This window comes from Lampetra planeri, chromosome 54 (assembly GCF_965212315.1).
Source record: "Lampetra planeri chromosome 54, kcLamPlan1.2.h2, whole genome shotgun sequence".
Lineage (NCBI taxonomy): Eukaryota > Metazoa > Chordata > Hyperoartia > Petromyzontiformes > Petromyzontidae > Lampetra > Lampetra planeri.
This window is the reverse complement of record NC_136160.1, coordinates 2,125,767-2,140,779: the sequence shown is the minus strand read 5'-3', so window position 1 is coordinate 2,140,779 and position 15,013 is coordinate 2,125,767. Positions and strand designations below refer to the sequence as shown.

The 15,013-nt window shown below is 49.4% G+C and overlaps 1 protein-coding gene across 1 annotated transcript; it reads right to left on the bottom strand.

Annotated features, from left to right (window-relative positions):
- Nucleotides 1-563: 563 nt before the first annotated feature.
- Nucleotides 564-14,688, bottom strand: LOC144735112 (uncharacterized). Its single transcript, XM_078617527.1, has 7 exons — nucleotides 13,663-14,688; nucleotides 10,685-13,449; nucleotides 9,935-10,081; nucleotides 9,205-9,287; nucleotides 8,103-8,270; nucleotides 4,509-4,800; nucleotides 564-4,137 (listed from the first exon to the last, which is right to left on the bottom strand). Exons 2-7 carry the CDS (start codon nucleotides 10,995-10,997, stop codon nucleotides 3,743-3,745), a joined length of 1,398 nt encoding a protein of 465 aa, XP_078473653.1. The 5' UTR covers nucleotides 10,998-13,449; nucleotides 13,663-14,688; the 3' UTR covers nucleotides 564-3,742.
- Nucleotides 14,689-15,013: the final 325 nt, after the last annotated feature.

The window sequence follows — 15,013 nt, the reverse complement described above, 5'->3', positions numbered from 1 at the left end:
GCGGGCTCACGAACCATCACCACCCCCATCTCCCCCAAGCCCCCCCACCCACCCCCCACCCCGATTTCCCTCCACTGCGTCAAAGCCGATTGAAAAATGAAAGCGGCGCGGCGCGTCAAGCGTGATTTATTGCCCGAGCGCGCCGCGTTCACGTGCGGGAGCGGAGGTGGTGGGAGATGGGGGGGGGTTGGCGAGGGGGAGTAAGGGCGGGGTGGGGGGTGCCCCCCCCCCTTCCTGACTCCCTCCCACTCCCCCCCATCTCGCTGGATTGATGTTGGTTTTGGGCAGAATTCGCACCGCAATTAGTTACGCGGCTCCGTCAAATTGTATCTATCAATCTGCGGTAATGGGAGGCGTTTTTCCGCACCGGGCTGTTGCTGCGGGTATGGAGAGGGTCTGGTGTTGGTGCGGGAGAAAAACATTTTTTGGGGGGGGGGGGGGGGTGGTGAGTTTTTTTTTTTTGCCGGAGCCAGGATCGCCGCGACGAGAGCAAGGCCCGCGATCGGAGGGGGCCGCGTCGTCCCGTTTCCGACAGCGTCGTCGTCATCGTAGTCACGCCGGTAGGAAATCGTTCATCGCGTTTAATTCAGTTCCTTAAAAACGTTTCGTTTCCCTGACGAGATATGAAATTGCAAAACTGCGGCAATTGTTGTATTTTGTACACAATCTTAATAAAAGTTTTTAGCTATTTCAAACAAAATACCGTCACCCGTTAAATTAGCACTTTTTAAAAACGTTCTCCGGCGTAACTGACCACACATTGATGATGCTACGTCGTCCTCTGACAGCAACGTGCGTTGAGTGTGAAATGTAGATTCTGAAGTAAGAACCATTGGAAACCCCATAGCAGGTTCATGCCGAGTGAACTGCAGTTTACTGACTTTCAAGCTATCTTCTTGAACGACTCAGAGGGCTGCACATCCGTTGGACGTGACCCATCCGTCCACGCCAGCCAGCAAAACTTTTTTTTCTAATACAGGTAAAATTTATATTACAAACAAATCATGAGATCGTCAAATGTAACGTTGTATTAAAATCGTATAATGAAAAATTACAGCTAACCCTAGGTGGCACAACGGACTTGCAATCCAGGTGTCGCCGGCTCGATTCCATCTCCCAGTGCGGCAGTTTAAACAACGAACACGTGTCTTTTTATTTTAAAATCCCCCTCCATCGATGTCTACTAAAGAGTATGAATGGCCATGTCGCGTGTGGTGGGGTAAAGTGTGGGCACTCCAACCCTCCCCTAAGGCGTCCGGCCAGCGTGCAAGAGTAGGCCAAGATACCCTATATATCTTCTTGGTTCTTTTGGTAAAGTCACGTAGAAGGGAAATAATAAAATAATAAAAATAAAACATAATAAAATCATTCTCACGACGTTTCGGCCACAACGCAAGCAGCCGTCCTCAGGTGAAGACCAGGTCTGTCGGGTAGACAGCGTTGTGGCCGAAACGTCGTGAGAATTATTTTATTGTTTTATTTTTATTATTTTATTATTTCCCTTCTACGTGACTTTACCGAAATAACCAAGAAGATGAATCCCTGCAGTCACGAAAGTTTTAAATCGAAATTTATACCCTATATAATTTGGAGGGGGTGCTCTCTAATCCCGTTCACGGTTAACATCGATGGCGCATGATATCTGAAATGGTCCTGCATGTCCTGCACTGACCAGCGTGGTGAAGTATGCTCAAAACCCTCATGACCAATGTGGCGACACAGCATGGGGTGGCTTTCATACTGCAATGAATTGACAAAGGGCTGTGAGTTTATGTTTGAATTAACTCAATCTCCAAACCTGTTACATCTCGTCAAAAAGCATTACCCATCGCACAAACTCTGGGCATCCTCACAGCGGCTTGTGGCTTGCCATCGAACAAAAGACGGTCACTGCATCGCATGATTTCAGATGTGTTTCTGCGGCCATCTGGAATGCTATTCCTATACTAAGAAGCCACTGGAGTTGTGCACTTTTAAATCTAGATTGTAAACTCATTCCAATACAACTGCTTTTTGTGTTTAGTTTGTTGTCGTCCTCTTGCACCTCCGATTAGCACGGTTAGCTACGTACGATGCAAAAGAAGTTCAACGTACATACGTTCCACTGTGCACTTGGATAGTGCTAAAAGTCCATCCTACCATGGAAAAAACTCAGCGACGATGCTCTCTAATAAACAATTAGCGAAATAAACGTAACAGATTGGTTGACCAACACCTCCGTTACTTTCGATCTATGGCGTCCGATTGTCAAATTGTCGGGCGGGTGGCGGTGGTGATGGTGGGGTTCAGTTCACAATTACGTTCTCTTTTTGCACCACGGCTGTACCGAAAAATCTACAGCTAGGGAAAAAATAAAAGCCATGCGGAGAGTGTTTCGTAGCAATCTCAGTTGTTGGGTCAGTCCTTGCAGCAGTACACATTTTCATTTCTCAAGGTCAAGGGTCACCCAGCCAATTCCGTTGCCCTCTGACCTTTCAATGAAGACCACGTTTATCAATATTTGCTCATTTCTGTCGAAGCCGACACCCATACACGTGCAGTCCAATTAATTTATACATTCACGTGTTCCTTGTGGTGCAGTGGGGAGTAGTGCTGTAATGATGGTCAGCGATCTGCACTACAGACGTCGAGGTCCAAGTTCGATTCCTGGCCATGGCTAACATCAATCGTGAAAACAGCACTGGTCATGAGCTTCTCCGCACCTCCGATTAGCACGCTTGGCTATGTACGGTGCGAAAGAAGTTCAACAATCATACATTCTCCTGGTGCAAGGTGTAAATGTCAGCACTGTGGAGAGACTAGGGTAATTCATATTTTATTTTACTGTTCGTGTGTGTTTTGCACGTGTTCACGTTCTATGCGGAAACAGTTCGGTACCTCTGCACGATTTCAACTTAAGTGTCAAGTTGTGTTGCCATCACGAAATCGCCACTATTGAAGACAATTGGCCACAGTGATTCGCGTATTGTACAAAACTTGGGAAACACGAATCGGTGGTAAATCGACGTCGCAGATACGAAGACGAGTCTTGCCCCAACAGATACCCCCGTCAGCTTCCGCACTGCCAGCAGTTCATCGCTTCAAGACAATCTCGTGTTGGATACTGTTGGATATTGAGGGACTGCGTTTGTTATCTTGCTGTGGTCTGGAATTGTTCCTTGCTGTTGTTTTGCTGCCTTGCCAAAGCTTGGGAGTTGGTGCACTTATGCAATTTGAACTTATATACTTTATCCATTTTATGCATTTATTTATTGGTGATTTGCTCACCTTTCCTATACGTTGAACTGCTATCGTGTTTTTGCACCGTTTGTTGTTGTCACGTTCTGACCTGCCCCTAATAGACATCTGTGAAAAAGAGCTTCATAGCTCATCGGATTTCTCCAGGAATAAAGATTCTGATTCTACAAAGACGCTGCACGAATCTGCAAGATGTTAAATCCCTCGCCTGGTATACAGGAGGTTGTGGGTTCGATCCAGACCTTGCATATTTCTCCCTGTGGTTGCGTGGATTTTTCTCCAGGTCCTCCGCGTTTTTCCTCCGCATTCAGAATCAACACGCGTTCAGAGTATTTGGCTGCTGTAAATGTCCACACGATAAGCCACTTGGTTGCGCTATCATTTGTGACAGCCAGGTCACTTCTGAAAAAGAGCGATACGAGTCAGTGGGCCTTACCTGGTAAAATAAAAAAATGTAGTTTTCTTTTTTTTTAGTCGATTCCTCGAGGAGTTTTTTTATTCCGTCTCAGACGCTCAGCTTTCCCGTAGCGGCAGCCGTCTGTTCGTCAGAACCTCTGGCGGCGCGGTCTGCCTCCATCGCAGGGCGAACTCCTCGTCCGCCCGCGTCCGCCCTCGACGTCTCCGCGGCGAGAGGCGTTCTGGGGTCCGGAGGGCCGTGCCGACCGCGGGGGCCCGCGGGCCCTCGCGATCGGCCGGGCGGGAGGCCCAGCGTGGAACAGAGGGACCCGGCGCGGGGGGGGAGGCCGCGCCGCGCCCGCCACGAGCGCCGCCGTTCATCCCTGCGCTCGAACCTCCGCATGAGCAGCAGCTGCTGGCGCATCAGCGCCACCTGCTCGCGCATCAGCAGCACCAGCTCCTGCTGCAGGGACGGGGATGCGCGGCCACTGCGCGCTCGCACGCCTGCACACGCACGAGTACGCACAAGCGCAGAAACAAAGATTCCCCTGTATAGCCTTAACAGACTGTTGGGGCAAGTGCTGTTCGCGAGCATCTATGGAGGCCGGCATGGAACACGAGGGGGTGGGTGGCCAACACCGCGCCTTTGTCTCCCCAGTGGCGATGTTTAAACACAGCACTAGGTTACTCATTTGAGGCCGAGTCGACCTAGGGGAGGCCCAGGGCCGGTTCAGATAATCGTCACCGGTATTGGCCGTGAGCCAGAATCGAACTCAGGTCGACGGATTCATAGAGCAGTGCACTAACCGCTGCGTTACCGCACCCCGCACAGAAGGAAACACACAACGCGTGCGCGCTCGTTCACCAGTCCGTACGTTTGCCGTTACCCCCATGCAGTCCGTCCTCCCAGGGGGGTGGTGGGGGGGTCGCGGCAGGGTCACGACCCCTGACCCGCGTGCCTTCTCTCCGCAGCAGCCGCCCGCTTCTGTGGTGTCGTCGCTGCTGCTGCTGCTGCTGTGACGACGACGACGTGGTGGTGGTGGAATAGAAGTCATCCCTGGCGGATGCATGGGCTCCACCCCTGGCTTCGACCTCCTCCTCTGCCAGCTCCACTTTGACGGACACTGCGAACTCTGCCTCCTGAAGAGTCGCCGCCTCCTCCTTCAGCTGCCGTCAAGAGGTGCGCCACAGAGGGGGAGTGGGTCGTTAGCCCTTCGATACACGTGTGTGACAGCATGCCACGTAGTAGTAGATCATCATTACCACTAGCCCTGGCATTAGCCCACATGCACAGCGGTGGTGGGAATAAGGAGAGGGGGGGAGGGGGCGACGGGGTAGATAGCCCCGAGACCCAGAAAGTATTTTCTTATCAGAGAATAGACATTGCACGTGGTTTTATCAACGTTGGGATCCGATTTAAAAGGCTTGTAATTTGAGGATCGCCTCCCCCTGCCCACCCGTCCACCCTCGCCCCCACCCCTCCCCTTGAGATGTTTCCAGATCCGCCACCGACGCGTAGCAGCTCCCAACAGCCCTGCGACAAAGTGTGACGGCCGACTGGCCTAATGGGGAACAAACAAAGACGTTAAATCACAGCGGTGGTCGCGCTCTTGGCTCAAGAGGCTCGTAATGGCCACGTACGTGCAAGAAGCCAAGTGGGCACCGCTGACATCACAACTCCGGGTCGATACGATGATTTGGCCACCCGTGATTAAACTAACACTAAACTATTTCTTTTTATTTCACCAGGTAGGGCCCACTGAGCTATAATAGCTCCTTTTCAGAAGCGACCTGGCCACAAATGATAGCTCGACAAAGTGGCTTATCATCATGCGGAAATGTACGGCAGTTAAATACTCTTGCTTCTAAATGTGGAGGGGAAAAACAGACGACCCAGAGGAAAATCCACATGACCACGGGGAGAGAGAGACCCACAAACTCCAAATATACAGGCGTCAGGGTCGGGATTTAACCCACGACCTCCCGTATACCAGGCGTGACGGTTAACATCTCACCACCGCAGCACCCTTATTTAACCGTTTTTTTCCAGCGTAGCGGGTTGATGGTCTCCAATTGGCTGCAAATACACAACCGTTCCGGATTCATACAGCGCGGCTAAAACGCAACCGCGTCTCAAGACTACGTCCCCGGTGGCTCGGAGGTCAGAGCTGTGAGCTGGCACCGGCGCAACCACCCGCGGTTGAAGCGGGGGCCCCTCCAGTGCCACGGGTTTAAAGGTCGCAGGCCAGTCGTTGATGACCGTGCAAAAACAGCCGATTGTGAAACATTACGTTCCTTTTTTCTTCTTGGTTCTTTCGGTAAAGTCACGTAGAATGGAAATAATAAAATAATTAAAATAAAACATAATAAAATAATTCTCACGACGTTTCGGCCACAACGCAAGCAGCCGTCCTCAGGTGGAGGACAGGTCTGTCGAGGAGACAGAGTCCTGTTCTCCACCTGAGAGCGGCTGCTTGCGTTGTGGCCGAAACGTCGTGAGAATTATTTTATTATGTTTTATTTTTATTATTTTATTATTTCCCTTCTACGTGACTTTACCGAAAGAACCAAGAAGATGAATCCCTGCAGTCACGAAAGCTTTAAATCGAAAAATTCCGTTCCTTCTTCACTCATCTTGGCCGATGTCCAATTTTGACAATTGTTGAGGTATGAACAGGGTGCCTGAGTGAAGTGTGCCCCCTACTGTGGAACGAATGCAAACGCAGCTCGAAGGATTTATTTGGGAGTTCCGTGACAATGTTCACTTACACTGTGGGAATCCGAGGAGCTTATGAAGCTCTTTTTCACAGACGTCCAGTAGGGATGGGTTCAGAACGTTGCAACAAACAAAAACACGATAGGAGCGCAAAGTATAGGAAAGGTAAACAAATCATTATGAGACCTCCTTTGCCAGTAGTAAGATATAGTAATAGGTTTTCACCCTTTTATCCGGCACCAACACTGACACCTTTATACAAGGGATCATGTTTGCAATAACCACAACACAAGCAGCCAAAATGCAAACAAACAGAGACAACTCTGATAATGATATGCACTGTCCTTGAAATTGATTGGTCCAAACATGATCCCTTGTATAAAGGTGTCAGTTTTGGTGCCAGATAAAAGGGTTAAAACCTATTACTATTTCTTGCTACTGGCAAAGGAGGTCTCAATGTAAATGCTTACCCCGAGCTCTCAATACTCTGATAGTGAGCTGTTTTTGAGTTGTACGCCTTTTGGCGTCATCTGGTCCAACACCATGTGAGACTAGGCTCTAAGAAAAGCTGTCTCGGGTGTGGACCAATCAATTTCAAGGACAGTGCATATCATTAACAGAGTTGTCTCTGTTTGTTTGCATTTTGACTGCTTGTGTTGTGGTTATTGCAAACATGATCCCTTGTATAAAGGTGTCAGTTTTGGTGCCAGATAAAAGGGTAAAAACCTATTACAGTAAACAAATCACTTTAAAACATAAACACAAATGAAACTTTTTTTTTCACCAAGTAAAGTCCAAATGTGTGTATGTTGAACTTCTTTCGCGCCGTACGTAGCCAACCATGCTAGTCAAAGGTGCGAGGGAAGGACAACAAACTATGGGTCTCTGTGTGAGCCTCTGCCCCCCCGGGATTTTGTCTAACACATGGGCCAATAGATTCCTTTCCATGTGACACGATGCCGATAGCACGATAAGAAAAGTTTCGGGGTAGAGGAGGTGGAACATTTGGGAAAAGAGGGAAAATTTTGAAAAAGGAAAAAAAATCACTAAATTCAGCTAAATTATACCTTGGAGAATTAAGAAAAATAATCATCTTAGATTACCTCCTGCGTCAGCAGTTCTCCTGCTGCGTTTGCCTCACCGGATGACGGTTGCTTGTGTTGAGATCGAAACGTCGTGATCTATTAATTTTCTATCTATGTGACTCTACCGAAAGAACCGAAGAGTATGCGATGAACGTTTGTCTGTGGCAGCACCCTCCTGAGTGCAGAAAATAGAAAAAGTATCTCGAAGGACTCTGCGATATACGTCTGGCCGCAGGCCAGTCTCTTAACACGCGCAGTGTGACGCACTGCCCCACGATAATTCCAACGTTATGCCAAGAGCACAGCTATTCATATTAGAATTGCGTACAAGACAAGCAAAAATAAAGCATGCGTGGCGAGTTGATGGATGGGTGTAAGCCAGCCCACCCAATGATTTTACGCAAAAAAAACTTGTGGAACGATTCAAGTTGGTGAATCAAGCCAATATGGATGTCAAAATCTCGTCAAAATCCAAACTCTCCCAGACGTGTCTTCCGGCTGCGCCGCGTGTTGTTCGGCACGATGTCCGACGTTTTGATCCACGTGCCGGGAATCTACCGAAGACGCTCGCCGGTACAACGTGAACACACTTCGGAGAGCGATGCAGCACAACCGTGACAACCTACTCGCTCGTGTCACGGAAGCACATTTCAATTATCTTCACTTACCCCGGGTGCGTAATCCTCACAGACAGGCACTCCCGAATTGTCCTCTTGTTGCTGCTGGTGCTGCAGTTGTCTGGCCTCTATCCCCACTTCCACGTCCTCCTCCTCCTCCATCACCAGCAGCTCCACCTTCACCGCTGGACAAACCTCCTCCTCCTTCAGTAGCTGTGGCTGCCGGGGGCACGGCACGCGTCAAGAAATCACTCGGGGCCCGGCAGAGAGGAGATCTTCATCTCGGCAGAGCGTGACCCACAACCCACGACCGCATGGCGCTTCCAGTCTAAACTAAATTAAAACTAGTTTTTATTTTACCAGGTAAGGCCCACTGAGCTATAATAGCTCTTTTTCAGAAGCGACCTGGCCACAAATGATAGCTCAACGAAGTGGCTTATCACGTGAAAATGTATAGCATCCTAATACTCTAAACGTGTGATGTTGAGTCTAAATGTGGAGGGAAAAACCGGAGGACCCGGAGACAAATGCACACGACCACGGGGAGATAGAAATGCACTTCCGATTATCGCGGTTGGTTACGTACAGTGCGGAAGAAGTTCAACAGACATGCAAACTCCAAATATACAAACATCAGCGTTGGGATCGAACTCACGGCCCCCTGTATACCAGGCGAGGTAGTTAACATCTCACCGCCGTGGCGAGATCCAAACTGGGCAACCCCAACAAATGGGAGCGTTTTTGTTTTGTTCATCAGTCATTGAGCAGAGTTCCCTGGGCAAAGGAGCAGCAGCAGCAGTAAGAGAGACAGCTGGAGGTTTCCTGACAGTATTGTCCAGTAAGAAGACCTCCCCATGCGAAGAAGAAGCAAGGACATTGACAAAGAAAATGGAACAAATGCCTAGAGGAGCTATTGGCTACGTATGGTGCAAAAGATGTTCAACATAAATACAACATACATACAACATACATACAACATACATACAACATACATACCTACATACAAGTCAGTGCATAAAGAGACGTGGAGAGATGCACGCTTGGAATTAGACCGAGCGTCCGGCTATCTCGTGTACAAGAGAAAATAACCGCTGCTGGTCGCTGGCTGTGGTGCCTGTGGCTCCAGGTGGTGTCTGTGAGGTTGTGCCATCACCTGCGGGCGTTTGTCTTCGTGCAGGTGCCGTTGCAGCGCCACCGCTCCCGCTTCTTCACCTCCACCTCCCGCCAATGGCGAAGCTGCCAAAATGACAACTGATGAGCCGCAAGCTAGGGGGTGCGGTCGCGGTTACAGGCGGACGAGCACATGTCATGCGAGGTCAAGCATGCCGCTTCGCAAACCCTCCATTCGGCCCGCGTGGAGTGGGCTGTGCCTCCCCACTATACAGGCCCCACGGCACGCTTAGCTTAAGAGATTTGACAACGGATTTAATTGTAGGCCGTTAATCCGTTACCGCGATTTTACCTGGGTTTCAAAAATTTCACTTTACGATGCGAAGTTAATTTTGCCGACGTGACGATTATCGCGATATCAGTTCTGTATTACTTTGTAACTGTTTATCACAATTTATTTGTGGCTGACGAGATGTGTACAATTTTTATTTCATAAAAACAAAAAAATTACTTACATTTTTCTAGCTTAATTTATGGCAATTGCATGAAAAAAATTACAATTTGCAACTAGCAGTTTTCACGCGGGGCGGCGAAAAACCACAAGCAGCCAGAGCTGACGTCAAAAAATTTCCGAAGCTCCGTGGTCCTACATTGGAATATTCGAAAGAGACAGACACGGGAAGGGTGGTGGTGTGGGAGGCATTGTCTGCTTCTCTATATTGTGACTGCTATTTAAACCTAGGGCCTTCACAGGCCGCCTCTCCCGGCCTCACCGGTTGCGGACGAGCCGTGTGACGGCTCGGTGGGAGGAGGCCCCTCCAGCGGTGGCAGAGGCGGAGCGGGAGAAGAGGGCCCTGTGACCGTGCAGGGCTCCAGCAGTCGCTGCATGCCCTTCATAAACCGGAACGCCATCTGGACTCCTGCAACGTCGGGCGGTAAACGTCATGCGGTGGCGGCGGTGGCATGCATGCCAACCCTGTCGACAGCGGGTGGGGCAAAGCGTGGGTACGGTCACACTTGCCCTCCCCCCACTAACCCGCGTTATAGCAAGCGCCACGTGCGTTCTCACCGCGCACGTGTCAACCTTATCGATTAAAGTACGTAGATGCCATTTTTTTTTTCTATTAAGCCATCAACAACTTTGCAAACAGCTGGGATTTAAACGGAATCCCACCTCCGGTCTTCACAGAGCCACTGCTCCACGCACCGGGGGGGGCGGGGAGCCAACACCGCCACGCCACCGCCAATCACCAGCACGCCACCGCCACTGCCACTCACCGGCACGCCACACCACCGCCACTCACCGGCACAGCACCGCCACTGCCACTCACCGGCATGCCACCGCCACTCACCAGCACGCCACTGCCACTCACCGGCACGCCACTGCCACACCACTCACCAGCATACCACTGCCACTGACCAGCACGCCACACCACCGCCACTCACCGGCACAGCACGGCCACTCACCAGCACGCCACCATCGTGACTCACGAGCACGCCACGGCCACGCCGCCGACACTCACCGGCCGCCGCCGCAGCCTTCTGCTTGTGGTAGAGGCTCTTGAGCGTCTTCCAGCGGTAGCGGATTTGCTGGATGGGGCGGAAGAAGCCGCGGCGTGCCATCTGCACGCGCGCCGCCTCGAAGATGTGCGCGTTGCGCTGGCGCTTGGCGTCCAGCTGGGACACGACACCCATGCCCTCGATGATGGAGAGCAACGCTAGCGTCTCCATGTCCGACCAGTACACGTAGCGCCCGCACGGCTGCTGCTGCTGCTGCGACGATGCCATCGTGATCCGGCTACAGTTTCTGTCCCAGGCGTTTGTTTCGGCCTTCATTTGTTGCACTTTTCCCGTTTAGGTTTTTTTTCCTTCCAGTTTCAATGTTTCATTCTCACCAGCTTCCACGTGTTATTGTTGTTCAGAAAAACGGAAACAACCGGGAAGAGAGGAAGACTTCACAGGGAACGGCTTGACGACGACATAAGAGATTAGTGCAAGGAGGTTGTCCCACTACCTGAGCATATTGGCACGAGAGGAAAGTGGCAACAAATGACAAAATGTGCAGTGGACACCTATGGACTATCTGCTCATGGATGGTGATGATGATGATGGTGGTGACCAGCTTCCATTCGATTTGTGTCGAATCACTTGGAGTTTATATTTCATTTACAGTTCTTTCAGTTTTAGTTTTGTTGTTCTGGTTTAGGGTGACCGATGGCTTGACGACGTTTGTTTCCGTGCGGTGGATGTCAATGCAGTCTCGCGGTGATTTTAAAGTCTTTTTTTACCATTAGCAAAGCTTCAAACTTGTGTCAGACACAACTAAGATTGGCACCTGCAAGAGCTGCCTTTGTCAGTTCTACTGCTGCCTCAATTTCCCCGTGGTTCTTGCGGCTTTTGTTGGCCCGTGAGAAAATCGGCTTTGCTCATGCTTTGGGCAGTTTGTGGAGGAACTGACATTTGACATCAAAGACCTAATTTCCGTTGCTTAGGTAAAGACTTGGTATTTTTTTTAAAGGCACAAATGCTACGTGATAAATGATTACAAGTAAAATTGCAAATTATGGTTAATCGTCCACGTGAAAATAGACTATCAATAGAGTTTTCCTTGCAAGTGAAAAATATCCGTTGTACTCGGTTAAATAAAGTATATCGCTTACAAGATAATTAATCTCGATGTGCCCTCTCCTGGTTAAATTACTTCAAACACAAGGAGACCTCAATGGGCTACCATCTTGTTAAAGGCCACTGAATTTAAATGTTAGGGTGTTTAGTGGACCACATTACCCTTTTTTCTAATTCAGTGTAGTAAATATTTCAGGGCTTTTTTCTGATAAACGTATTATCGATACTAAATTCAGCATTTAGGAGCACTCAGCCTCCGTGGAAAATTGCTCATAAAAGCCCTCTCGACCTCCTGTTAGGCCAAAAAAATCAATCTAAATTCCTTGCGCACCTACAGGGCCCACACATTGTTAGCCCTTGGCTCATAATGGCAACAACAAAAACCAGCCCGAGTAGATTAAACTGGCTTTGAGCTGTGGACTTCTAAAATGTATAATAACCGCCGCACAGCAATACATCTGGCTAGAAAGTGTGAGGCTTTACAGCCGAGACATCGCTGCCAGGTGGGCAACAGAGGGCAGTGTCCGCAACATCCATCGCTGTGCTCTACTTTTATGTTGCCACATCTTTCCCTTCAGCAAAATCCGGCCTGTATCCGTGTGGTTAATACTAAACAACAGCAATAATAATTATTCACGTTTAAAAGGCGGATTTCATTTGTAGACCCCAACACGCCACTGTCCAGGAAACAAAACAGAAGCAGCTGGGTAAACGGGCCAGAACTTAGGCGGGGTTAAAGGCCAGATTGAAGAGGCGAGTTTGCAAGACGGCACTTAAATATAGCCCACGACTCCGATCGCCTTATTAGCGAAGCGTTCCGAAGCCGAGGATGGGGATGTCGCGCTGGCAAAAAAAGACCCGGCTTAACTCCCGGTGAAGTATGGTCAAATCACCCCACACGTGGGCTTAAGGAGGAGGCCCTTAATCCATCAGCGGACTTACCACAAGGGGGACCCGCAAGTGGATTGAAATTTCTCCGGTCGCCGAATTCGAGTTGCACTGACACGGCTAGCCGGACGAGACGCACACACGTGGTTGCATTACAACGTGGGCTACAGCAACAACAACAACAGCAGCAGCAGACCCATCGCCCCACTTGCTTCGACTTCTATGGAGTCAGATGTGTCGACAAACCAGCCCCAGCTATAGTAATAGGTTTTTACCTTTTCAACTGGTACATACAAGGCATCATGTTTGCAATAACCACAAGACAAGCAGTCAAAATGCAAACAAAAAGAAACAACTCTGATGATGATAATGATATGCACTGTCCTTGAAGTTGATTGGTCCACACCCGAGACAGCTTTTCTTAGAGCCTAGTCTCCATTGGTGTTGGACCAGATGACGCCAAAAGGCGTATGTCCCCAGCTACCCCCCATCAACAACAATGACCGCTCAGTGGCCGTGACGTCACCGCAGCGGCTGTGCCAGGCCAGGTGCACTTTGAGGCCACGTGACGTTGTCGAAGGACCGCTGGCAGGAGGTCACTGGACAGCCCCAGCAGCTGCCACGTGCTGTTACTGCGCAAACTTTATGCGATTTTATCCGCCCGGCGCTCCGCTCGTTGTTGTGAGCGTCGCCTCCTCTTGGCCTCGCCCAACTGCACGGCAGCGTCCTTCACGAACCTCCTCCTCCTCCTCCGCAGAGGAAGATCTTGAAACCGCTGGTACCGGTCATGGACAAGTAGCACATCAGTACCGGCACATACACAAAACGTTACACATTTTGAATTAACACGACACAGTGCACAAGCACACGTTCTACAGACGGTAGTTACACCACCACCAGCTTAACAATCGCAAGGGACAGGACCGTGCCGCACGTTGTGTTTGTACATCAACACAACGGAATTCGACGCCAAGATTGTAAACTGTACCGATGTACTTGTGCTGTATGAATCTTGTTACAAATGTGAGGAAAGCCACCGATCGCGCAAAACGTCGCGATTTGTGGGGGGGAGGGAAGGGGGCGGCGGCGGAGGGGGGGTTCCCCCCTCACAAAAATAACGTTCCCGCGACGTTCGCACGACGTTTGCGCAACAAATGGCTCCACTTTGACGACGGCGGCGACGAAGAGGTGGTGGGTGACGTCACGCGCGTCGATGAATTGCAAGCTCCCCTCGCGCTCTGGGAGGGGGGGGGGTAATCCAAAAACTATAATCCCGGAGCAGATTCCGGTGGAGCACGGAGCGGATTGCGACTACGTACGCGAGGTCTGTTGTGAGAGTCCGGATCCGTTTAGGGGGGTGGGTACCGCACCGGGGTTTGCTTGAAACAGCAGCTGGATCTGTCGACGTTGTGGGCGGTGCCATTCGCAAGCGCGGGGAGGGGGCGGGCGAATAGAAGGGGGGAGGGTGAGGAGGGGGAACCCGGAAGCGATGCACTTTATTGTTATCACATGCAGTGGAAATCGATGGTAAATGTATCGATGGTAAATGTATTTACCATCGATTAATGGTAAATGATGAAGACCGCTTGTGTCGCGATCGAAACGTCGTTGGTTTTTTGCTTTTATGATTTATTTTATTTATAATTAAATGTTATTTTTTTAAAAATATATCTACGTGACTTTACCGAAAGAACCAATAATATGTATTTACACAACGTGGACAATTAGAAATGTACCATTATTACTAATCATTCATCACTATAGTTTTGTATTAAAATATCAGACAGCGTTTAGGCCATTCACACTTGCAATGAAACTCTGGTAAATGTATTTACACAACGTGGACAATTAGAAATTCAACATTACAAATTATTCACTATAGTTTTGTATTCAAATATCAGCGCTTGGGGCCATAACACTCATCCAATTGTACGTAAGGAGTTACACATGTACGGTCCATGTACATGATGTACCTGAAATCAAATTTTCCACACTTTGCTCAGTTTCTCCACAAACTGCCCAAAATTAATTCGGGGCCGTCCATAAATGACGTCACACGATTTTGGACGATTTTTGACCCCCCCCCCCCCCCCTAGTCACACGGCGTCACAAAAAGTCAGACCCCCCTGAAATATGACGTCACAAAGCTCTTCCCCCCACCCCCCCCAAAAAAATATAAAACATGCTTCAAATCACTTTAAACTATTGTCATTGTAGTGCATATTTAATGTGGCGCTGCACTCTGATGTTGTAGGAGAAAACATTTATTAAAAGTCAATTTAATTAAGTATAACGTGTTGTCTATATGTATTTAAAGTTGCGCATTTTGATGTGACGTG

What these genes read in the sequence shown, in the direction of transcription:
- LOC144735112 (XM_078617527.1), bottom strand. Translation starts at nt 10,997, where the DNA reads ATGAAGGCCGAAACAAACGCCTGGGACAGAAACTGTAGCCGGATCACG. An exon ending in ACGAAGACAAACGCCCGCAG is followed by an intron (nt 8,271 to 9,204) that starts GTGATGGCACAA and finishes TGCCCCCGGCAG; the next exon opens with CCACAGCTACTGAAGGAGGA. An exon ending in GCATGGGGGTAACGGCAAAC is followed by an intron (nt 4,138 to 4,508) that starts GTACGGACTGGT and finishes GTGCGTGTGCAG; the next exon opens with GCGTGCGAGCGCGCAGTGGC.